We start from the raw sequence: 25445 nt of genomic DNA on the forward strand, positions 1-25445 counted from the left end.
AGGGCGCCGCTCTGCTCTGCTACCCGGTGTGAACCCGAAGGGACAGCCGAGAGGGCACCGGGGAGGACCTCCGGGGCAAGCCCCTCCTCCGGGCCGGGGCAGGTCGGAGCGGGGGTCCGCCGGCCGGCAGGGGCGGGCAGGGGGCTGCGGAGCGTCCCGCCCCGGCGGGGGCCGGCTCCCGGCCGGCGGAACCACCCCCTCCAGTCTCCACCCCCGGTCCCCGTCGTCGTCGTCGTCCCCCCCGCCCCCCCCTTTCCCCTCCTCCCCGTCTCTCCTCCCCTCGCCCGGCTCAGTCGGTCGCAGCCATGGCGGAGGGAGGAGAGGGAGAGGAGCTGCTCCGCCCGCCGCTGCCCGCCGGCGCCCCGGGCCCCAAGCGCTTGTGCTCCCGGGCCTGCCCGGCGGGGGGCACCGGGGCCGTTCACCCCCGTCCCGGGGCCGCAGGGGCCGGCGCCGGGCCGGGCGCGGGGGCCAGCGGGGCCCCTCCGGCTCTGGCCGGTTGCTGCCCCGCGGCAGCGGCGGGGCCGGCGGGGGCGGCGGGGCCGGCGGCGGGGCCGGCGGCGGCGGCGGCGGGGCCGGGGGGCGGCGGCGGCGGGGGGGCGGGCAGCCTGCTGCAGCCCGAGTCGCTGCTGGACGCGGCGGCCAAGAGGGTGGCGGGGAGCTGGGCCTTCGAGCGGGTGGAGGGCCGCTTCCAGCGCATCCCCGAGCCCGTCCAGCGCCGCATCGTCTACTGGAGCTTCCCCCGCAGCGAGCGGCAGATCTGTATGTACTCCAGCTTCCAGCCCGGCCGCGCCGCCGCCGCCGCATCCCCCGCCAGCGCCGCCGCGGGGGGACCCTCGGCCGCCGCCGCTGCCCCCGCCCCGGCCGGCGAGGAGAGCCCCGCCGCCGGGCCGCCGCCGCCCGCCGCCCCCGCCGCCGCCCCCGCCGCCGCCCCCGCCGCGCCGCAGGGCGAGGGGCTGCCCTTCCGCCGCGGCATCCGCCTGCTGGAGACCGGCGCGGTGGACAACGTGCTGCAAGTCGGTGAGTGCCGGGACGGGGCCCCTGGGGGTGTGTGGGGTGCGTGTGTCTTGTGTCCGTCCGTCCGTTTCCCGCCCCCCGCCCCCCCGCCATCCCCTCCAAACACTTCAGCCTTTTGTCTGGCGCGGTGGTGGTTTGACAGGAAAATCCTGCCCCGGGGGCAGGGACCGCCCAGTGCTCCTCTGGGAAGATGCCGGCTTTGGGTTTGGGGGGTGGGAGGGCTGGGGGTGACACAGCCCCCCCCTCCCGAAACTTCCCGGTGAGAGGTCTGTGTGCCCCGGTGTCACCGGCAGCTGTCCGCAGCGTCGACGTCGTCCCTCCAGCCCGCTGCGAGTGGGAAAATAAAGCCACCCCCCCCCGCGCCTCCCCCGCCAAGCACCCGTCGGGGATTTGTATGGAGGACACGCATCCCTGCGCCCCCCGCCCCGCTGCCGGGGTCCCTCTGCCCCCGAGCACCCACACCCACGCTCCCACGGGGGTCCTGCCCTTCCCCCGGGAGATGGGTTTATAAACATAACGCATCTCTCCAGCAGCTCTCAGCGCTTGTCTTTGTCTTCCCTATCAGGGGCTTTCCCCCCTTGGAAAATATCTAGGGGGGAGGGCATCTCCCCCCCCCCCCCCCCCCCCCCATCCCGGCCGCCCACACGGGCACCTTCAGCGGGGCCGGCTGGTGGGTGACGGGTTGGGTGGGCTGGTGGGGGTCGCCGCGACACGCGTGTCGGGGACGGGCGCGGGCGGCCCTCGCGCTGCCCGTCGGGGCGAAGGGGCCGTGGGAACGGTGGTGGGAATAATGGCATCGTGTTTTCTCTCCGTGGGCAGGTGGCTTTGTGTGCGCTGGCGGCGGGGGATTGTCGGAGAGGAAATGTTGTTCCTCTTTCCTCCCCCCCCTTGTCCTTTCACTCCCCGTCCCCATCCGAAACGTGCCTTATATCTGTATATATTTAAAGAGAAACAAATTGCGGTGTTTTACGTAAAATAATCCGCTCCTGGTTGTTATTGGAAGTGATTGAAATGCGCGTTTCCATTAAAATGACATTAGACTAGAATTTGTTTTGCAAATGCGAAATGTAAATTCATCTTGTGCCAGGGTATGGCGTGAATGAGTGAAGGGAGGATGGTTTTTGTTGTAAGGAATGGTTAGTTCGGCTGTGTTTATTTAAAGAGCCCTCCTTCCTTTTGGGGAAAAAAGCTGCTTAAAAAAAAAAAAATCCTATTTGGTACAGTTTACATTCAGAAGAGCATTATCAAAACATTTTCCATTTGAAACGTGAAAATAGGAGACAGCAGAAGAATTCTCCTTCCACCTCTGAGGATATGCTGTGAAAATTCCTGCAGCACAAAAGGTTTTTCTCTGAGGATATGATTATACCCTTTTTTTTGGGTGAATTAACATTTTGTAAGGGCTGTGTTATGATTAATTATTCTGTTTAAAATACTTTGAAACTCAAAACGGAATCATATTTTTAGAAGGAGAGGAGTAGCTCTTCAGGAACTTTAAAATCAGGAGGGGAGGGAAAATAATAGCTTACTGTGGGTGATGCTTTATTGACCTGCCCACCAAGGTGTGGATGCAGCGAGCAGCCAGCGTGGGAGTGGGAAACAGAGGTAACAGATGCCTAAAACCAGGGCTGGTTCTGTACAAAGGAATTTTCTTTTTTAACGAGCCTTTAATTTATTTTTGAAACATGGCTCTGACGAGGCTCTAGCCAATGCTGTGAGGGATCTGGGTGAGCGCTGGGGTCAGGTGCCTGTGGGACATGCGGAGCAGTCCCATCCCAGAGTGACGGCCAGCGCTGGCATCCAGCATCACGCGTGCCCCGTCTCCCTGCGCTTCCCGCAGCTGCTTTGGGCGAGCCAGAGGATGGGGAGGCTGGTCCCGGCTCTGGCGTTTCATATCCCCTGACATGTCTAAACCATCTCCCCAGCTTTGAAATCGGAGCTCACGCCCATTGTCCTCCGAACAGTCAGCTTTTTAGATGAAGCAGCATGTTCTGGAAGCACTCGCCGCAAAGTCGTTGGGTGATTTATCTCTTGTTTTTACAGCCCAAAAGGGGCGCGCGGGATGCTCGCCGTGGGAGTTTGCCTTCAGAGCGGGGGGGCGGGTGTTGGGGTCTTGTCTGTAGCGTGGCTCCTCTTAAGACGGCAGCGGGTGGGTGATGCAGGGTTGGACACCTCTGTTTTTGTCAGCCCTGTCACAGCAGTCCCTTGCAGCCCAGAGCCTGAGGAGGAAGATTTACATCAAACAAAAGGCTGTGAAGGGCTGCATGTTTATCCAGGGGCGGACGGGAGGCATTGCTGAGATGTCTTCCGCCAACTTTCCACATCCATCCTGCGGATGCTGCTGGAAGGTGAGGTGGAAGAGCTCCAGCCACCGGAGACACAGACACTTTGTGGCTGCGTGTGTGTGTTTGCAATTAAGATAGGAACCTGGTTGTCGGCTTATATGGGAACCATTATGTCTTGGAAAAAAATAAAACCTCAACCCTGGCTTACTTGATGTTCACCAGTGCTAAATCAAAACTACTGTTCCCCTCTAAGGATCTCTTTAATGGACACTGCCAGCTCCCGGCGTCACGACCTGAGGTTTGCACAGTTGAGCTTTGCTGTTAATAAAGATCAGATGTTTTTACAGTTGTGTTTCTGACTCAGACCCGTGAAAAAATAAGGATAGTGCGGATGTGAAATTCCTTCTCTCTGTGGTTGGAAAAATCTCTTTGAAAAATTGAAAGCCAAAATCCAAGAGGAATGACCTTCTGGAGATGGAAGATGGTGTGGAGGGGTGAGGGTTGTACTCGTGGGGGCAAACTGCTTTGGGCTCCAAACTCCCTTGTGCTCACAAAGCTGGCAGGTCTGAAAAAAACATATATGCCACATTATCAACCAATAATTCCTTCATGCTTAGTAAAACTTAAACGAGGCTTAAACCCTGATCTCACTGGAGTCATTAAATTGATTTTTTTTTTCCCTTCTCAAAGAAAGATCTTGGATGTTGAACACAGGCATCTTTGTCTTCTTAAAAACTGCTTTATTATTATGTGTACAGATCCCGTCTTTGTGTGTGTGTGGTGTGTGGGTGTTTTTTTTTTTTCTTTTAATTTTTAGACAAATGACAAAAGCATGCAGGAAAGGAATGCAGAAATGCCAGGCTTAATATAAAGCATGCAACTGCACTGCATGCCGGGAATCCTAAAGGATACAAAACCTTTAACGACGGCGGTTAATTTTTAACAAGTTCACTCGCATAAATATTTATGAACAAAAGTTTTTACACCATTATCTCTTGGGTTTTTTGCGAGAGAAAAGACCTTTGGTGGATTTTGACAGTAGGCTGTGATCCAGCAGAACAAATTCATGTTTCTCGCCTGCGCACCCCAGTATGGTGTAATGCGCTTTGCCCTCGAGTCGTCACAGCTGCCGATGGGTGGGCAAGTGTCCCTGGCAGTTTTAGGTGGGAATTCTCCTTTTTCATTGCTTTTATGATTACTTATGAGAGGAAGCATCGAGCTTTGTGTTGTTCTTTGCGTTGTAACCAGCCACTTAGGAACCTCTACGGTGTGTGCTCCTTACCCACAGATAAGCCTTTGTGCCAGGATGGGGAGGTATGCAGGCCAGACATAAGTACATAGGCAGAATTTACTTTTGCTGTTAGAGTAACAATGAAGCTTTGAAATGCACTGGCTTTCTAAATGCTTGGAGAGAGCCTGTTTTTTTCAAACCTGCAATTCATTCTGAATATTTTATCTGATGCTTTGCAGGTCAGTCCTGGGTACCTTCCCAAGCTTCCTAGTCCAGTGAGTAAGGTGGACATCCAGGTGCAGGGGGTTTTCTGACCCTGCTTCAACAGCCTGCCTAGGCAAAGGCTAAGCTAGACCTGATACCTGTAAATAATACCTGTAAACGCATTTTAATTGGAGGAGTTCTGATTTGCAAGCTTTTTGTTACACTATAGTTTTCAGCTTCTGTTGGTGTATATTTGTAATGATGCTTGTTGAAACGCAGCTTCAGAGGTAAAAATACTGATAGGTTCCTATGCTATTAACATGGTTGAAACAACTCTCAGGGTTTTTTTTCCAAAACTACTTTTAGGTTTTTTTAGATGTTTGTTTTCCTAAAAATGCTTGTTTTTAGGCGAGTATTTGGTTTCACTCCCCTGTGACGTGGCTCAGGGCAGAGTTTAAATTTGTATCCAGTTGTTTTTAAAAGTCTAGGTGGTGTGCTGCTTTGTAGGGATGTTTATTTAGGGAAAACACTTTGATGGGGCTCTCTAGGGCCAGTTGTGGTTGCTTTTGTTTTATGTAAAGATCGAGCTCCTCCTGGGTCTAGGTTTAAGGCTGTGCCCAGCGGGAGCAGGTTTAGAAGGAATGCCATGGGTCATGAAACGTATTTTTTTTCATGTTGAAACCCGGTATCCCCTGTCAGGGTGCTGCTAAGGGAGTTTAATTTTTCTGTATCCTCTTAGATTTTGGGTGGAGTGGTTGTTGTACAACATGTTTCCAATTTGCTAATTAATTTTTACTTTATTTTTCTTCATGGGTAGATTACTTTATTCAACCACTTATATTAAAATACTTTAAACCACATAAAAGAGGCCGGCAGCAGTTCATTAGCCCTATCATGATGGAAATTGTTGAACATTTTAAATAAACATTAAGCTCTTTACTTTTCTAATTTTTTTTTTTTCCTTAACATATATAATTAAAACAAAGGATTACTAGGCATTAAAACTTACAATCTGTTTATTGCTGCTCCCTCATAGGTGAGATGTTTCTTGAGCATATTCTGGACTCTATTACAGAAACTGGAACCGAAGATGATGAAACCCACCAGAGTTTCTTGCTGGTAGCTACGGAGAGCTAGGAAGACTTTGACAGCTGGAATTTTAACTTTTTTTTTCTTTTTAAGCAGATTTACTTACTGGCTTTTGAGTCCCTTTTTAAAGAGTATAAACAGGCCCTCTGAAGCTGGGATGTCTTTTTAACTAGGTGGTTAATTACTCCAGGCAAAATGATGCTAGCTTAGAGGCTAGAGACCTGAAAATAAAGCACAAGGAATTAAATATTTAGTTTTAGCTCTAAGAATAAATAGGTTTGAAGCATTTTTCAGAGAGAAAGCACGACAAGTCCTGGTTTCTGGCTTGGCTAGGCAGTAAGAGTTTGTTCTCAGCTTACCTGTGCTTTATAAAGCTTAGCCCAGGTGGGAAGCTGCCTTTCTCCACTTCCAACTCGTGCATTGTTCACAGCAGATTTTAATTTTGCTCACATCTAGAGGGAATCTTTTAGGAAATATTTAACTGTGCTAAAACTGCGGTAACATAAACCACATGTGCCTGCGTGCTTTGTTTCTGAAGCTTTGTGCGAGGGAATGTGCTTTGCTGTTATTTGACGCTCACTTTGATGTTAGATGTTTTATGATTAGTCCCTCTAACCTCAGATAGGACTTTTGGAAAACTTAAATGAGCTTGTCTGTCCCATAGCTCTGTGAAGTCACATTCAGCTGTGAATTGTCTCTTGAGGTGTGTCAGCTTTTAATTTTCCTTGGAGATATCTTGATAGCATTAGGGGGGAAGAAAGAGTTTGCGGGCTTACGTGTTCCCTTGGCGTATATGTGAACCTAGCCCTGGAGGAGGACCTGGTCCATGCGGGAGGCAGTGAGTCTCGGTGGTTTTGGGGTTACGTCCTGCTCCTGTCAGGGGTTAGTGAAGATGAATGACATGGCCAACCTTGTGCTTGCATTTAATTTTGGGAGGTTTTGCATTTAGGTGACACAGACAACTCTGTGTTTAGTGGTGATGCAACTTTTCCCTCCCGGCTGCCCTTGCAGCTGGAGTTGCTCGTGCAGGTGAGGAGCCGAGTGGGGATTTCTGGAAGAGCAGCATCTCTTCACGCTCTCAAGGTAGCCAGGCCTGGGGATTTTCAGTGAGAGGCCAAGGCTTGTTGCTGCATGATGATGCTTTGTGCTTGAAGTGGTGAATTTTCTTCTGCAGATTTAGGGGTGTTGCTGTTTCTCCCCAGGGGTATGAGGCTTTGAGTTCTGTTCCTCTGGCCAGTCTGAAGAGCTGACCTTGCATAACGTCTCGGGTGAGGCCATGTGGAAGGAGCCTTTGCTTGCTCTCCTGTCTCTTTGCAGTGCTTGTTTCTTCTACTGGGGCAGTGGATGAGATTTGCTAGAGACCTGGGAAGGTAGGTTCTGGGGTCCTCTCCTGGCTTTGCTCAGCAGGAGGCAGGTGATGGTTGAACATGTGTTTCTCCATCAGTCTCCCCATCTGTGGCTGGTGGTGGTGACTATTTTTCAAAGAGCTGGAGTGGAATAGCTGTCTTGAAGGTATTAAAACGAACTTCCGGTTTATCCTAACTTACATTTGATGCTGTCTTGGAAAGGTTATGTCATGGGATTGTCATACTCCTGGTCTTGGGATGAGAGGAGGGGAGGAAAGCAGCTCCTCTGAGTAACTGCTGAGTCTTGGCTTTCTCCAGCATCAGCATCAATAGAAATCGATCAATTTTCCAGTGAAAGCAAAAACTGAAAGACACCAAACCGTGGCTACGTTAATAAGTGCTGTAAGAGAAGTCTACCTTCTGGATGGGGCCAGTTTTGCAGCCAGGACATAGGATGGCAAGTAGGGAGCTCTCCCTGTCTGCCCGCAGAGCTACTGAAGCTCTGGAGATGCTTGGAAGAGCACGACTGAGCACTGTTTCATTTGTTTCACCTGGTGTTCACAAGGGTAGGCTTTGATGTACAGGCTTGACCCCTGACTTCTTGTGCCTTTGCAGTGGGAGTTAGGAAAGTGCCTGATAGCATCTCACAGAGAGACACAGGTCCTGCAAAACCACTTATTGGGAGCTGTGGGGGGGAAACATCTTCATGGTTTTACAATGAAATGTTCCAGGAGTGATAATTCATTTTTTCAAAGGCTTTTTTTTTTTTTTTTCCAATCCTGATGTTTAAATAGGAATAGATTTCACCTGGTTGGTGCAGCGGGTGTGCTTTATTAAATGCCAAGGATTCACCTGTGTACGGCACCACCACATTTCTCTCCAAACAGATTTTCTAGCACTGCATTCTAAGAGCATTTGCTTTTTTGTCTCAAGCATATGGCTTAGGATTTTGTGCAGGATTGGGGTTAGTCCTTGTAAAATGGTCCATTTAAAATAATGCACAAATTAATAAAAACCTGGGCTTTTACTTGTTGCATTCTAGGTGCATGTTGCTAAGGATTTTCTTTTCCCCCCCCCCCCCTTTTTTTTTTTTGCGTTTCTCACATCACTAAAAGCCATGAATGTGTTTAGGAGACAGATCTGCTGGGATGCCAGCTCGGAAGGGTTGCACATGGATATGTTGGTCCGGCTTGCCCTGCTGCCATCGCCCCTGGGTTAAAGTGGGAGAGAGTGGCCCACATCCCCCATGTGATGCCTGGCTTATCGCGGGACACCTGTAGCGAGCTTGCCTGCACCTATGCCACCCAGCTCATTTGACCGGGGACCGCTAATCATTATTGAGGTTCGCTCAGTGGGAAGCGGTGTGGTATCTGCCTGGCTGCTGTCTTTGCACCTTTGCAGCTGCCGGCAGGGAGGGATTCCCCGTGGGAACGCTGGAGACTTGGTGTCTGGGACCTTGGCAAGGTCAGGACAGGCTGTGCCTCTGCTCCGGATGCCGTCCAGTAGCCCTGGCCTCCATCCTTCAGCTGATGCCGGCATGTGGGTGACTGCTCAGGATGCCAATAATAGCCATTACTCGTTATTGGTGTTATGTGGGTTTTAAAGGCAGGGATATCAGGAGGTGCTGCGTGCTGCGCCCTGGCTATGTGGCTGCCTTGATGAAGACGAGTGCCCTGTCAAAGGGTGGCAGAGCAGCAAACGGGTTCCTGAGATAAATAAAATTTGCATTAATGAACTACAGTGGCTTTGGATGACAAATTAAAAGAAGTGTGTCTGGAGGATGAAAAATAAATGTATTTTCTGTCTCACTCGCTGGTTCTCATCTCTTTTGATTTTCTTTATCATCAGAAAGAAATTTTTAATTTTTTAAAAGCCAGTTGTGTTTATTTTGGTAACAGTTCATTGGCTGCTCTGTGTACAGAAGCTTTCTCTTGAAAGTACTGAAACTATATTAAAAGTGCTTTTGGCTGTCATCTTTTATTTTGCTTCTCCTTCGTTCTTTTCCCAAAGCTGGGTCGTTGCTGTATCAAATGCTCTGAAACTGTCTGGTAGCATTTTCCCTGTGGTACTCTGTATAAACTGGAAATAAAAAGGGAAGAAATTGCAGGATTTGGATTTCTGCAGCTTTTTTTTTCCTCTGTGTATGTGTGTGCGTGTCCCATTGAAGTCTGAGCAGCTGTCTCCATCCGCACAGCCTGCTGATGGCATGCACAGATCTGTTTCTTGTGATTAAAAGGAGAAATAATACCCCAGTGTTCAGAGAGGGGCCGGGGGGGGGGATGTGAGCGAGTGCCCAGAGAGCAGCGCTTCTCCCCTCCTGCCTGCCCCTGCCTGCTTGGCCCAGGGACCAAGGGAACTGGCAGCCCGGCTGCTCATCCCCACGTTCTTGCGGCTTTATATCCCCGCGAAAGCAGCATCCCATGGCGTTTGCGGTGAGCTGCCCTGCTGCAGCATCTCCACCCAGGGTGGGCTCCTCCATCCTGCACCGATGACCTGCAGAGGCCCTGGGGTTTTTATTCTATTCTAAGGGTGTCGAAACATTTTGGCGGCACTGCAGCCGCTCGCTACCGGCGTACTTTGAAAAATACCCAGCAAGTGTCGAGCATCTGTCTGTGAAGGGGGAGGAAATCCCCCCCCGTTATTATTTTCCCCCGATTGTCCTTGCTTGGCGTGGCTTTGGCTATTATGGGTTTGTAAAATAGAACTATATATGACCTTTTATCTTACAAGAAATAGGTTAAGCCATTTTTAAAGAAAGTGGTGGAGTCAGCAGTGCTGCTGAAGGAGCTGCTTTCGCATGGTTGATAGGCTGTGAAGCTGTTCAATGGACTTTGGTTTCAGAGACAATATCTGTTTAAATTAATCTTTGTCAGATACATGCCACTGCAGACAATTCAAATTCCATTTGCTTTCTGATCTCATAACAAAAAAGCACCTTACACTGGTTCTTTTATCGTAAAATTAACTTTTGTCTGTGTGTCCTGGAAACAGGGGTGGCATAAAATCTAGTTAAAAGGCTCTGTTATAGGAGGATTCTGTTTCTTTGTACAAGGCGGACTTTTTTTTTTTTCTCCTTCTTTCCCCTGCGTGCATTTAAAAAGAAGACGAGTGTTTGAGATAGATTAGGGAGAATGCCAGCAGATGGACCGATTCTGTTGTTGCTGCTGGCAACCATCTAAGCAGCCATTTTGAACAATGCTGATACCGGGGTACTGATAACACAAAGATGAGGATGGGATAAATATCCAGCTAGTCCCTTTCTCCCTGCCTGCTCCTCCTCCCTCCCTTTCACGCTGCCGCTGCAGCCCTGTTATTAGAGAACTCGATTGTTTCCAGAGAAATGCTTCATCCTCTGAGCTGGGCTGGTGGATGTCTAGTGTTGCTTATTGCCTTGATTTTCCTCATGGTTGGTGGAGACACTGCCAGATCGGCCTCTCCTAGGGGTGCCCAGCGCCTCAGTCCTAAGGGGAATGGGATGTTTGGGTGTTTTGCAGTCGTGATGCAGTTTCTTCTACTCTAGTAAAGCATGAGGTGTTTTGTCCTTCCCATATAAGTAGAGGTGGTTTCCTTCCCTCCTTACACATGTTTTAAGCACTTAATTACAAAGTGTGATGGCATCTGATGGGTGGGTTCTGCGGTTTCAGGAGATGGACTCTGACCTAAGATCATGAGATGAGATCTTCTTTATGTCAAAATTATTAGTATGGGGCTGTGCTTGCAAATTGAGGGTATCCCTTTTGGCCATATACTGGTCTACCCTTCCCTCTCTCCCACTCATGGTTAAAAGAGCATTTGCTTGCTCTTGGGTATCTGGGTCATGTTCATGTCCTGGACCTGCTGCTCTTGGAGCTTTTTAAGATCTGTACTGATACATGGGGTTTACTGGATTTTTAGCACTGGAATCAGTGGCTGGCTATCTCTCTCTCTCTCTCTCTGTTTTGTTTCCCATCTCTAGGGAAATAACCCTTTCATGGATCAAGAAAACCCAAGCAAGCTTCCTCTTTTCCTAGCAAATGACAAAAAGGTTGTTTTGTGTTTTGCAGGAGGAGTTGGGGCAGGATGAACACGAGGCTGTTCTGGGAAACCTGGTGGGCTTTGCCCTGGGCCTGCTGTAGTGTAGCACAGTCCTGAATGTGTGATCTGCAGAGCCGGTCAGGGGATGCCGTGTAGCCTTGGCCATTTGGTACAAGAGCATCCATGGAGTGTGAAGGAGCCCAGTAGAGCTGCCAAGCATCTTGGATGGGAGAGGTGCCTTTGGGATCTGGGGTTTGGGGTTGCTGTAGGAAGAGCAGGGGTGATGGGTTGGGAGACAGTGGGTAGCCTTTGATTGCAGGTTGGTGTCTGAACACACTGTGCATAGGAATGTGTCCCCAAGTCCTCTCTAGGTAGGGCTGCCACGTTGTTTGCTCTAACCCCTCTGCAGCATTTCTGCTGTCTGGAAGCATGAGGTGGCCCAGGCTGGGGCTGAGCCAGGCAGCCAGAACAGGCATGGCGACAGGAACGCCATGGTATCGACACTGCTGCCTCTGGTTCTTGGTGAACTGCTTTGGGTCAAGGATTTGCAACTGATTTCCAAATTGCAGGTCTTTAACATGTTCCTGGAGCTGCAAAGCCCTCTGTGGGGAGCTGAAGGTGAGCAGCAATGAGGTGCTGTGTTCTTGCTGCCTTCTTTGCACAGGTCTGCAGACCACAGGCTGAAACGTTCACCTGTTGACATTGCAGCATCTCTGAGACCTTTATGTGTGAGGTGATGCTCTTACTGCAGCTTTTTTTCCAGTTAAAACTTCTTTGGAGTTAAAAACTGTACAGATAAGTCTCAGAGATCTGTATAGAATCATGGAACATATATCTAATTATACACAGTAGATGAAACTTTACTGTAAAGCAGCAGATGTAAGAATTTAAAAAAGGAGCTGGGCAAGCATTTTATGGTTTCCCATTTTAATTTGTCCCCTGAGTCTTACGTTTTGAGGTAAATCTTAAGTTATATTTCTTTTTTTCCAGTTGGGAAGTATTTCCTCCATTTTGAGTCTCCCCTCTTTTAACCTTGCCTTATTTTATCCATAAACTGTGGACTAGCTGTATTTGATAATTTGACATACTTGCTAAGACAAGGGGCATCTGGCCTGAAAGTTGAAAAATCAGGCTGTAAACTCCACCTCGGAAATGTTGTTAAGGTGTGTTGGGAAGTTGTTGAGGTCGGCTGAGCTCTCTGAAGACTTGGACTGAGAGACTGGTGGTCTCAGTAAGTTGGCTGTCTCTAAGGTCAGCTGGGATTGTTGACAGATGATTTTAGTACACTCAGAGGGCTCCAGCACCTGGTGTGGTCCCCAGCCACCTCCTCTTGTGGTGGCTTTTGCTGTATTGCTGGACCTGTTGCATTAGGAGAGAACTTCTGGAGACTGAAGGATGGGTGAGGAAAGAGTGCCTGGCCTGTTTTAAGCAGATACCTCCTTTGAAAGGTGGTGAGTGGGATGATGAAGTGTGCTCTTCTGCCCCTTTGGCTCATGATGAGGTTGGACCTTAAAAGCTCCTACAGGTTTTGATGGAAAGGAACTGTGACCAATGTGTGACCAAGCGTGATCTTGAACTCGGTGGCTTCTGGTGTGCTGCTTCTGTTTGCTTGTTTCCCAGTGTGGAAAACATTACTCACCAACAACGGGTGCAAAGCAGGTGGAGGGTAACCAAGAAGGAGCAGTGGGGTTTGGAGTGCTTTTAAGCTGTGCCTTCTGGAATGGTGCAGAGTGGAGCTTAGCCCCCTTGCTCCTTTCCAGAACCTCCTTGATGGCATGGAAATGTGCATTGCCTCTCTCTGTGGACCCTATCCCACTACATAAAATGGAGGTTTTTTGGCTAACCCCCTCTCAGGTGTACTTGATAGCAGCCAGGTTTTTTGAGATGAAGGAGCATGTTCAGACAGTGGTTTATGAAGCTGCCGGTTTCAGAGCCAGGACCCAGCACCTTGCTGTTAAAACCTGCCCACAGCACTCCATGGTGCAAGGACAATGGCTTCTGAAACCATCTCACGAAATGGATGGTGAAGAGCAGCGCATTGCCTTGCTTTCTGCTGCTTTTGGGTCAGTGTGAATGAGGAGGTGGTTGGTAAGGGCGGGCTGTTCCTGTGCAGCTGAGGTGTACTGGGAGCAAATATTTGCTTCCCAGTTTGGAAGTTGCTGGTAGTTTGGAAAAAGAGGGTTTCTGGTCACCTCCCAACCACACTGCTGGGGGCATGTGGCAAGAGTGGGTATCTTCAGGTGCATCACTCTGTCCACTTTGAGTCACAGCCCTTACATAGGGCAAACGTCCATTATCTCGAAAATTCATCACAGTGATGTGGTTGGAAAGATTCCCATGCCTCGTGCCTTGCTTGAGCTGGAAGTTATTTGGCAGTGGCTCACGGTGGGCAGCCTTCCCCGTGCAGTACCTGAGAGGCAGAAGGGGAACTGGAAGTGTGTTACGACTGGTGTTATACTTGCTGGGAGGAGAGACCAGAGGGAAATTTTGCTCTGTTGTCCTTCTGTCTATGTTGTGATAAAAATCTGCTGTTATTTAGGCCCTGGAAAATCATAAAAACTTACAAAAACTGCACAAGATAAAGATGAGTGATTAGATGTTCCAAGCCATAGCTCTGCTCTTCGACTTTCACTATAGAAAAGAGGGTTGGTGGTGTGGGGGAATGATTTCATGGGAGTTGTCCTTATGTGGGACTTTTGCTTGAAAGCACTAGTTTTTCAAGAGGGGTGATCTTCTGGGTACCGAGGGCTCTTCCAAAAAAGACCCCACTGATGCTTTGTTCTTTTTTTGCACTTGAGTAATCCATATAAAATAAGGCTTAGGCAAAAAGGAGCAAACCAAATTAAGTCAGCGCAGGGGATCAGAGCTGTGTTACACTGGAGACCTGCTCCTGGGCATGCAGAGATTTCAGGCATCGCCTGTTCCCTCTGCCAGTGGTGTTGTCACCCTGTGGTGCCACCCATCACCTCTGGGGATTTGCAGAGGGGTTTAGCAGGCCCAGCTGCCCCTCACATGGGGATGCCATATTTTGGAGAGCATCCTGAACAGGACAGTGATGCTTTCCTTGAGCGATCTTAGCTCTCTGTGTTCCCCATATCTAAAAGAGGCACATGACAGCGGTGAGGTTTTCCCTTGCCTGTCTGCCTGGTTTTTGGCTTGTTTCTGGTGGCTCCAAGCTTAGCCCAGAGCCTGTGGTTCAAGTGCTATGGGGAGGACTGATACCCAAGAGGGCTGTTGTGTTGGTTTTTTTTTTCCCCACCCGTCCCCACACCCACACACTGGTCAGCCACACTAAGTTTTCCTGGATTGTGAGGTTTGATGAACCATTAACCTAAAAATGCCCTGAGTAGGAAGAAAATGTTTCCAAGATTTAAAATTCTTGCAAAGCTTCTGAAGTGGGAATGGGAGCTGTGGTTTGCCTGAGCAGCTTTTCTTGCTCCTGGCTCTGCTGTGAACTGGCTTTGCTTTGTTGGGTGCAAGGGTATGTTTGGGATCTTGAAGAGACGGGAAGGCAGCCCTCCAGGCCGGGTCAGCCAGAGGGGCCGCCTTCCAAGCAGATGTCCTCCTGGCGTGAGCCTCGGCAGGTTTAAGACAGGATGTCCCTGTACTGTGGAGGGCTGAAAGGATTGAAATAAGTAACAGGCCGGGAATGTCTGAATTCAGCTATGAATTCCTGGGAAAGAGGATTTGGCAATGGCAGGCTGTATCGGCGGGCAGGCTCGTGGGTGGAGGACAGCACCTCACTGTCCCACGGGCTCTGCTGGGTCACAAGCCCGGCATTAACGGGGCAGCGTGGCTGCATGAGGCCCTTCGCGTTGCAGGCAGTGCCAGGTCCAGCTCCAGCACTCAAGGAGACCGCCACCCTCCTTGTCCGTTGCTTCTGTTACTGAATGAGGAGAGAAGCAACTATCTGTAAAGGGCAGGGACTCTTCGTGGTGTTGGATGCTGCTGTGTGGCGGGGCTGCAGTTGTTAAACCGTGGCTGCAATGTCGTGGTACAGCAAAGTTAGGGGTCTGGTGGCCATGGGGATGGCCCAGAGGAGGACCTGGTAGATGTGGTTGTGTGTGAAACTGGAAGAGGGGTTGCTGAGGGAGGTGGGTGTAGAGACACCCAGGTGGGAGGAGGTTAGTTTTACTCCAGAGCAGGGTTAGTAACTGTGACTTGGAGCCTGCTCATCACCGAGTCCCAGCACTTCTATTCCTGAGGGCTTTCCTAGATCTCCCTCTACAACATGGGTGATGCTGCAGCTCAGGAAGGAACTGACAGCAGGATCCTGACCTGATTTTCATAAATAGTAATAGCACCTCCAAAGGCTTTGAGGGCTTGGTTGCGAACAGAGTGGCTGGGTTCCCCTATGTCTGTCAGCGGCCAGCAGCAGATGCTTGGGCAGGAAATTAAGAAATGGGGCTGGAGCAGAGGGATGCTTCCCTGACTGTGAGCAGTCTCTCAAGCTGAAGGGCTGCCCTGGCCCTCTGCAGTGATGTGGATGCAGAAGGAGATGGCTTGCAAGGGCAGCCCTGGCCTCACATCTTCTGCAGCACTGGGATTATCCCTGAGTCTCCTCGGGGTGTAGCATGTTATGCACAGGCAGTGGGATGGCTGCTCCCCTGGCAGGGACTGCTGGCACCGCTCTGGGAGGCAGCAGTGACGCAGGGCTGGTGGGGCCAGAGACTTTTGGAGAGCCCAGCACTTCTCCACCCTACTTCGCCACCATCCTGGAGCTGCAGTCTGAGGTTTGGGACAGGGGGCCAAAGCTGTTAAGAGCTTTGGATTAAATGGGGTGGGAGAACTGTGTAATCAAAAAATGGGACGTAGCACCAGTCTCTTTTCTTTTCATCATTGTGATCTTCTCAGCAGTTTGACTTTGCTAAATATTTTAACACTTTTCTAATTGCAAGCCGAGTGCTAATATTTGAACAGAGTTAGTGGTCTCGTGGAGGTGTCCCTCTGGAGGGCTGCCTCATCTCAGGGTGCCTGGTGCATTGTCTGGCCCTCTCCGCAATGCCTGAGGTTATCCATCGAGGAATAGTCCCTAGTGTAGGGATATTTGGTGGAAAGATGAAAGGCTCATCGTCCTCCTGGCTATGTATGTGCTTTTACCACGTAAAAATTTTGCTGTGGACTGCAGTGCAGCAGGTCATAGCTAGGTGTGAAATAAGGCGTGCAGAGGATGTCCCACGGACCACGCTGGGCACAACCCCTGCTGCTTGGTAGCTGATGACACCGAAGTCTGCGAGATCTCCTTGCAACATGCGTTTTGGGCAGTATTTTTGCATTTGGAGCATGCAGCTGTTATCAGCAGGTTGGGTGAAAGGTTTTCCTTGGAGCTCAAGAGAAAGTGTTTATTATTTAAAAGGGTGACTTGGGGTGAGAGAGAAAGAAAGCGAAGCAGCCTAATCTTGCAATTTAAATATATTCAAAGATTCCCTCTGTTCGAGTTTGCTTCCTAGCCTTGATCAGAAGGAAATGCTGTTAGCTACAGAGTGGAATAAATCGAGGGCACCCTTATCTGTGCAAGATAAATTACTATTGTTTAGGAAAGACACTCCAGGGATTGAAGAATTTAATTAAATACACAGGGATTATGAATATGCATGTAAATTAGACAATCTAGATATGACATGGCTACAACTGCAGGGAATTGTTCGAACTTAAAAGTGTAATCATTCTTTTTATCGGGATATGGGGATGGGTAACAAATGAGAAGATTCCCTTTCCCATTTGCCTCTGCCTCGGCTGGTCTCGGGTCATTAAGCAGTGGGAATTACCCGTCGCGGATCAGCCCTCGACAAGCCCGCAGAGATGATGCGCCGGAGCCTTTCTCCACCCTAATGAGCTGCTGCAAGAGCCGATGGAGAAATGGGGGTTGTGGCGAGGGGCTGTCACTGCCCTGACCCAGATAAGGCGTTTGGGAAGGTAGGGGGATGCGGTTTGCCTTCTGCTGAGAGCGGGGAGGAGAGCGCTGCTGGCAGGGTGCATCCTCCGGACTCCCTGCCCGCCCGCTGCCTGCTCTCCTGGTACCGCCACTGGACAGGAGTCCTGAAGGACTTGGGAAGATCTTTGGTGTGGTTTCAGAGTGTCTCCCTAAAAATCATGGGGTTAGAGAGCGCAGATACTGACTGATCAGCTTTTTTAGAGGCCAAGCTCTAGATCAGTGTGAACAAGAGAGGTAAAGTTGAAATGCTTCTTAAGATACAAGACTCCCAATAAATTGAGAATTAAATGTGGGAACGTGCTTGTGCTGCCCTCCCAGTCAGGTCTGGGCTTCTTGTAACAACCTGGTGTGTGTGCTGAGCCGAGGCAGGTTCTTCGAAGGACATTAACCGCAATTTACAGTGCTGCCTTGAATGTGTTTAATTTGCAACTCGTAGAGGTGGCATTTAATAACAATGCAGAGGAATATTTTTCTTTTTTCCCCCTGTGTTTCCTTTGTTTGACTTCACCTCCATCCACTTGGTTTCATTGTTCTGCTAAAATCAGTTTTCTCTATAGTTTGAGTCCAGGATCTGCAACTGAAGAAATAAATTGCTACAAGCCCCCCACCCTGTGAATTATTTTTAATTCTTAAAATAGTCAGCGAAATGTGGACATGATCAGGCTTTGAACTTGACTAGTCATTAAAAAAAAAATTAAGGAGAGGCTGGATCTTGACTACATGTTTTCAATTATTTTTTGTTGTTGTTTCCCTCCAGCTTTCCATTTTTCTCTTTTCAGTTGGCTGGAGCTGTATGAGCTGGACCTGTTCTGATGCGGGGGGGGGGGGGGGGGGGGGCACAGACCTGGGGCAGGAGCGGAGCTGAGCCTATGGCTGGCTTCCTCGGGGAGCTGGGGGTGGTCTGCAGGGCCAGGAGGTGATGCTGCCCGGGGGCACCCTGCCTCGGGGCATCAGCTTCTCCCACCTCCTCCACCCCCTTGAATGGAGGGCTTATGGTAATCGGGAGCTCAGTCCTGTCCTGTTCAAGCCACGTGGGAACAATTCCTATTTATCACTTTGAAAAGTGGATGATTTTCCAACCCCTGGCTCATGGATTCTGATTAAAAAACAACAAGAACCCACTACCCCCCCATCTGAAAATATAAAATATCTAAAGCCTCCACACTGCACATTTTTTTTCAGAAACCTTGGAAGGCCTGCTGTTTTTTTGTCAAGGAAAAATATAATAGCGGGAGAATATTTGTATGGGTGCACAAGTGCATGGAGACACGTTTGAACCTTTGTAATAAAGTATTTCTAATAAAAATTTAATGTCCGCAAGACAGTGTTATGGCAGCTCATTACTATTAAAGGTCATTTGAAGAGTATTGATCCTAAATGTTACAGCTGAATGTAAACTTTGACTGTTACAGTTATTAATGTATATTTATGATCTATGGGATATGTGTAAAAGGAAAATGAGACTATAAACGGTATGGTGAGCTCATTTGTTTCAGGATTGCCAAAGGCTGAGTTCACGCAATTCACCTCAGTTTTAAGCATGAAAGTCGTCTTCATGTTGCATAGATTGAACCTTACTTATTTGCATTTTTTTTAACTGGCAAAATCTTTTAATCCTGCCCTAGAAGAGGGATGTTTACTTGAATTTCTGGTCATGCCCATGGCATGGCCTGAGCTCTGTATCTGTTCCCAAATGTCTAGTGGGGAGCAATATTTTGCATTCAGTTTCCATGCTGACACAGAAGTACCAAGGACTGAACTTTGTGTGTGACCAAATTGTTAGGGTAAGTAGGAGCTCCGAGAAGCATGCATCCACTCTGAGTGTAATTAGAAGGTTATGTCAGTGAAAAGCAATTGCAGGTTTTTTAAATTGAATCAATGAAAAATGTTAAGGTTGCATACTGAGAGCAGGTGGTACTATATTTATATTTTTGCTATACTGTAATGCACCTATGTTTGCACATCTGAGGCAGAGGGCTGTATTCACAGTGAATTTTAAGGCTCTTTGTATTAAAAAAAAAAAAAAACAACCAACAGAGAAGAAGAGAAAAAAAGACAAGAAACCTGTGGTGGCAGGAGGAAGATAAACGGTGCTTGTGATATTTCAAAGTCACATTAATCTTTTTTTCTTCCTTTTTTTTTTTTTTTCTTCCCCCTTTTAATGTATTACTTTCTTCAGGGAAATTGTCTCCTCATGACTGCAGCGGATTAATGTGCACAGATCAGCTTCTGCATTATTTTTCTGTTTTGACAGAGTGGTGATTTTTATACACATGTCCCTTTCTGCCAAGATTACAGCTCGTGTTCTTGGAGTTTGGAAGACTTCCCTGCCAAGAAGCGGCAAGGAACGGGAAGCCGCCTTTCTGATGCACAGTGCTAGCAAGAAACTCTCTGTGGGCACAGAGGCTGTGGTTTTGGTGGTGAGGATTGGAGCCTATTGGAGGTTGACAAGGGTGAGTGCCCGGGGCCAAATCCTGGTGTACGTGCTGGGACTTGTGCCACAGGGCACTCTGCATAGTGGCATGAAGATGGTGATGTGGTGGTTAGCTGTCCAGCAAGGTGTGGGCATCCAGTAACACAGAGGAGCCAGCTTTGGATGGGTTTGTGACTACTTTGAGAGTCCTTCAAAAGACCCTGCTGTTCTCCAGGCTTGTTGATGTCAGCTTACTTATTTTAAATTGCAGTTAAATATCTTTTTCTGTTGAGCTTTGGTAAAGTTCCACTTAAACAAAACAGTGACAGCTGAGCCAGCCCTGGCCAACCTATGTGAATGGGACAGATTTGGCTTTTTCTTCTCTCCCCGTGGCTCCCGCAGTATCTCTAGGCACAAACTTGATGTTGCATTTCTGATGATTGTTGCATCCTGTTTTTAATGGTTTGTCTAGACAGTGCTGACATAACTATGAAAATAGTTTGGTGACCTAGTCTAGAATTAGTGTGCATAAAGAAATCAACCCTCGTTTCTGATGTTTGCAATCAGTTTGAATGACTATATTGTAGAACAACTTAAGAGGGAGGCAGATTTGGAGTTGCTCCAAAGAGCAAGTCGTGAGCAAAACACATCCAAACAAGCTCGTGCGGTAAATACGTAATGGGTAGGGAAAAAGCCTAAATGCAGGTTAGCCAAGGCTTGCTTTGGAGCTGCGTGGCAGCTTTATAGAGTCTGGTGTAAGGCTGGATTTCCCCCTTGGTTGGCCCAAAGTTTTTCTGGGAAGCTTTAACCCAAACTCTAAACTTGGTCTCTGTGATGTTGTGCCCTGTATTTGGAGAAGCTTTGTCAGCATAAAAATAATGTGTTCCTTGCAAATGTCAGCTGTGTTGTTGACAGTGCCTTGGATTAGGAGTTTGTAAACTTTGGGATTGGTGGTGTGACCTGTTGGTTAGCTCAGAAATATCTAGCACATCAATGCTTGTGACTCTCAGCAGTGTAATTGTACTGGATTTCTACTCTGGTCCTGGATTTGAGGCCAGTTCCTACAGTGCTTGACTGCCACTGTAAGGAGCGTGTGACCTGCCTGCTTAAATTACTAATCCCAGGTATTTTAAGATAACGTAAATCGTCTGAGCTGTGGGACTCTGCGGATGTATGGACCACCTCCCTCCTGTCATGAGGTTTGTTGTTGCAGTAATTACTCGAAATGAGGTCCTTGGTTGTAACGTAGCAGCAACGAAGCTTTGAGACAGCTTCAGTCTTGGTGGGGGTATGCAGAGTGCAGTCTTCAGTGGGTTTACTAGCCTTTGAGAGCTGGCTTGCTCTCTTTGGAGGGAACAGCAGTGCATCCCCCTGTTCCTGTAGAGGTAAAAATGGGGGAAAAAGGGCAAAATATGAGACGTTGAGCTCATTGGCAGGGAAATCAATGACCTGTGAAAGAGAGCTGTCTGACAGAACAGTTCAGTGATCTGTGCTTTATGCGTAGCTAGGTAGGCACTTCCCAGATGTGTGAAAACTGGCCTCTACCCTCAAGATCTCCCAGTTTGGGGACAGGAAGAGGTTTCCAGGCAGTGTAAGCAGAGGAGGAGGAAGAGGACAGGCAGGGCGTGCACAGGGGTTTTGCTTGCTTTAGAGTGGAAGGAGAGGGATGGCATTGCAGATGGAGCCAGGAGCAGTGCCTCGGACCAAGACTCTTTGGGGGCTTGTGGGTTTGTAGACAGTTAGGATAGAAAAGTCCCTTTGGGTGGCAATGCAGCTGTCCATCCTGTCAGCCAGAGGCTTTGCTTTGTTTGTCAAGCAATAGCTTTTATTCTTGGTTTGCAACATGGAAGATACTGGAGCTGCAAGTGTCTTGGTGGAGAGGAGCGAGAGCAGGAACCCATGAATGAGGCTGCCCTGGGCAGGGGGTGTGTAGAGTGAAGACTGGGGACAGGTATCTACCTGGTGTGCACTGAAAAGTCTACCCAGTGGTGTGCTGTAGGATTCATTGGTGCAGACACCTTAAATGCTCCTCTTACTCTTCCTTCCCCTGGAGAAACCCCAGGGCAAGCAAGAGCAAAGAAAGATGGCCAGTGAAACCTGTGGATGTGACCTACATCTGGCGTTGAGGAGAGCTGGGAAGGTCTCCCAGGTTGGTATCTGCAGGAAAGAGCCAGGCGTGGGTTTTACTGGGGAGGGCAATTAGGGATTCGAACAGCTTTCTGAAAGTGGGAGACCTCTCCCATTCCTGCCATGGGTGGATGGCAGTTGTGTGCGTGGGGCAGCGCCGATCCCGCGTTGCACAGGGGGGTGTAGTGGGTCCGGGACCATCAGCCTGCTGCCCTCCCTGCCTGCACCGGCTGCTCCCCGTGCTGGCGAGAGGGCGGCGGGATGGAGATGGTGTGCAGCTGTGTGCAAGGGCTTGGGTGGCCGATGATGGCACAGTGACTTTCTGTGCCCTTGAACCTTTGCAGAAACACCACCATCACGATACCAAAAGGGAGCCAGTCATGACATTTCCAGGCCAGCCCCTGCCTGCTGTCGTTGGAGGAGGTGTTTCATGACTACCATTAGTTACATGCTTGAAGAGGGAGGAAACAAATCTTTACTGAATTGGAAACCTTGTGAAAAGGTCACACTTCTGAAAAGCTGTGCATTTTAAGACTGCTCAGCTCTGCAAAGCTGCCTTTGAACTGGAAGAGTGGGAGTTTAACACCCTTGCAACAGCTCTAGGCATATTAAACCCACAAAGCCGGGGCTGGAACCAGCCATGAAGTTAACTCTTGCTGGGTGCGTGGCCTCGGGAGGGGAGAGAAGCCCATCTGTGGTAGGTCTCCAGGGGGAAGCAGCATCAGTGTGAACCCAACCCTTCTACCAGGCATCGGAGTTATCCACTTGGGAGGGAGATGGTGCAATTGGGGGAAACTCATGTTGGTGCTCAAATTCTGTGGACGTTAAGGGGCTATGTGAGGATGTGGTTCCTGGGGAACCATGCTTCCTCAGTGCCAGTGGAAATACTCAGCTTTTTAAATTAGAAGATAAGGTAAATGTATTTCTTCTTGGGTTTGGTCAATATATTGTACTCAGTTAGTCCTTTTGTCTTGGAGACTTCCCTGGGCAGACCGGAACAGCCTGCCCATTGTTAGTCATCTACTTTTTGTGATAAAAATACCTTTTCCCTACCCCCCTCTCCTTGGGCTGTTCGGGCACTTGCTCCTTTCTGGTTCTCTAAATTGCTGACTTCCGAGGGTACCAGCATCATCTCTGCCTGTGTCTTCTCTTCTTCGGTGGCAAGATGAAGGTTCGCTCACCCCAGTGAACACTGATAGTGAATTTGCTGTTTGTCATCCACACTGCTATTAGCATAGGTAAAATCCCTTCATTACAGGCTATTAGTTTGCGATTGTAGGTGCTAATGGCCCCATTCAGGGGAGCACTAGGCACTTGCAAAATCCCTCTGATGGCAGGAATTGATTGGTATCGATCAGTCCCAGAGCACCTGCCCGGATGTTTTGAAGAAGCTTTAATACTGCTTACAGGGCAGCCAGTCCCTCGTTATCTTTTGGACCCTGTTGAAGCTTATAGATAAGGATCCCGGATCCTGCCTGCCTGCAAATCTAGGGCCCGGTCAGATGTACCCGCCAGTGCCCTCACCCTCTCAGCTGGAAGTTGCCTTCTGTGTCTGCACTGGAAAGCACAACAGGTAGCTTAGCCCAGGGCTTAGGGTCTCCTCACCTTGCACAGGGCTGTGGACATGTCAGCAGATACATCCTGCATCCTAGTCAGGGGAGTGGGACCATCCTCAGCCACCCAAATTCCCTAGGTTGGGATTCTTTGTGTGCATTCCCAGTGCAAACTGTACTGGAGAACTGCAGGGAGAACATTTGCCACAGTGGATCAGGGCCCTGGTGGCATCTGGAGAACTTGGTCTTCCGTGGTTGTGCTCTGGCTGAAACTGGTCACCTGCTCCTCATTGCTCCACGTAGATGCTTTGGGAATGTGATTTGGGTTCTCCTGATGGATGTTTCTGTACAATCCCCAGTCTATAACTGAGCTGGGATAAGGCGGCAATGAGCATGCAGATGGTAGGGGTTTTAGGAACAGTGTCTGTGGGCAGCCCAAGAACCTGCAACTACTTAACTGACCATCTGAAAAACCAAAGTGTGTCTTGTTGACTGTGGTCTGCTCAGGCACAGAGGCTGAATGCTCTTTTACAAATGCAGTGTCCCATCTCCACCATATGGCTTTTATTTCCACGACTAGTCCAAGAGTGATTTTGCTGGAATTCCCAATCTGTGTAAGGCATCCCCTGCTGCTGTGCTGTTCCTTCTCAGCTGGGCTGTACCTCAAGGTCCTGAAGGAGTGGGACAGGATTGAGAGGGACAGAAGGATGCTGCAGATAGGACGTGCTACTGCTGATGTAGCCTGGTGGCTTATGGTGTTGGCAAGAGCTCAGGACACTGAGGAAAGCACATGAAAGGGTGTCTGAAGTGAAGACCTGTTTAAAACCAAGAGGAAAGAAAAGCCGGAGCATGGATGGACGGAGTCCAAGCAAGTTTGACATCTGCTAGTCTCTGCTCAACATCTGAGCCACTGGGCACTGTGTCCAGAGGGACCTCTGACTTCTGTGTTGTGAGCTGATGTCATTTTAATTAAACTGTGTCTACCTGGCTGAGTTCCTGCTGGTGCAGGGGATTATTCTTGAGGAGTCAGCTTGGCTGCATAGGCACTGGTCTCACTGCTGCTTGTATCCAGGACAGGTTTTCCCATGACACATTTTCATTCCCCCATCACTGGCGGTAGTCCTATCTTTTTCCTGCATCCCAGTGAGTGAGGCTGGGCTCTGGACACCCCAATAAATACCCAGACTATGGCTGTAACAAGCTTGTGTCTCTGTGTGAGGCTGGGACCGCAGTATGAGGGTCAACCCACGATGGGTGAACACTTCTAGCAAGTTAATAAATCAGTTGGATGCCTTTCCAGGCTGCGTGGCATGAGCAGGGGAGGAATTCTTCATGGCAATGAGTCACCTGTTTGTGGCCCGTTGGCAGACGGACCGCTGCGCTGCCTCTGATCTGCAGTCCTCCCCTGTTCAGACACCATCGGCTGGAGAAACTGCTGATGCAGCCTGCAGTGTCTGAAACGCGCCGTTGCCATCTGCCTCCCTGACGGAGTTGGAGCGGCTTCTTTTTTTAACCTGAGTTTGCTGAGTCTTGGCTAATTAGCCGCCTTTGGAATTTGTAACGTAGAAAAACGCCTGCTAAGTTTGGGATGGAGTGGGGGTACTAGGGCACCATACAGTCACAGGTTCTTTTTTTTTTTTTTTAATTTAAAAAAAAAGTCTAATTTGAGCAAAACCAGATATGCCAGTAGTCTGATTTGCTTGATTTCTAAATTTGAACTCTGATGGCTTTGCTGTTTCCAAATTCAGGGAAAGCAGACATTTCTCTTGGTTGCGACCTTACCCCATGCAACAGTTCAGCATGTTTTCATAGGGAAAGGAGCTGTAGGTCATGCCCTCTTGCTGTTTTGTGGAGTGGTGATGAGCTGGGGGAGCCCCACAATGTGCCAGTTTGGAGTATGTTGGCAGCGTGATGGGAAGGAGCGGGAGGTGTATGGGGATGTCCATGGTGGGTTCATGGTGTGTCCCAGGTGAGATCTGGCTGGAGACTGTCTCTGCCTTGGTTCCCTTTGCTGAGGTAGGAGATGGGCACTTTAGGGGTGCTCTGACTGGGAAGGGAGGGTGAATGAGCAGTTAGGACAGAGGGGTTTGTCTGGAGTAGGACAAAATCCCAACTGAGGTGTCTCAGGGTGGTTGATCTTGGAAGAATTTTTCTATCTGAATGACCCATGAGGGTTCAAGCACCCATCTCGACTTCATTTTGTGATCCCTCAGTAGGACTTAGTGGTTTGAAGT

General features: G+C 49.3%; 1 protein-coding gene across 3 annotated transcripts in view; it reads left to right on the forward strand.

Annotated features, from left to right (window-relative positions):
• Nucleotides 1-283: 283 nt before the first annotated feature.
• Nucleotides 284-25445, forward strand: part of ZSWIM5 (zinc finger SWIM-type containing 5) — a 100577-nt gene continuing 75415 nt past the window's right edge. The window contains exons 1-2 of one of the 3 annotated variants that reach the window (XM_074906315.1): nucleotides 297-520; nucleotides 605-1017. In XM_074906315.1, coding sequence (XP_074762416.1) covers nucleotides 306-520; nucleotides 605-1017 — 628 coding nt within the window. In that variant the 5' untranslated portion in view covers nucleotides 297-305. Of the gene's footprint in view, nucleotides 1018-25445 lie in introns of all 3 variants that reach the window. The other 2 variants (XM_074906316.1, XM_074906317.1) reach the window with 2 other exon arrangements.

This window comes from Athene noctua, chromosome 5 (genome assembly GCF_965140245.1).
Source record: "Athene noctua chromosome 5, bAthNoc1.hap1.1, whole genome shotgun sequence".
Lineage (NCBI taxonomy): Eukaryota > Metazoa > Chordata > Aves > Strigiformes > Strigidae > Athene > Athene noctua.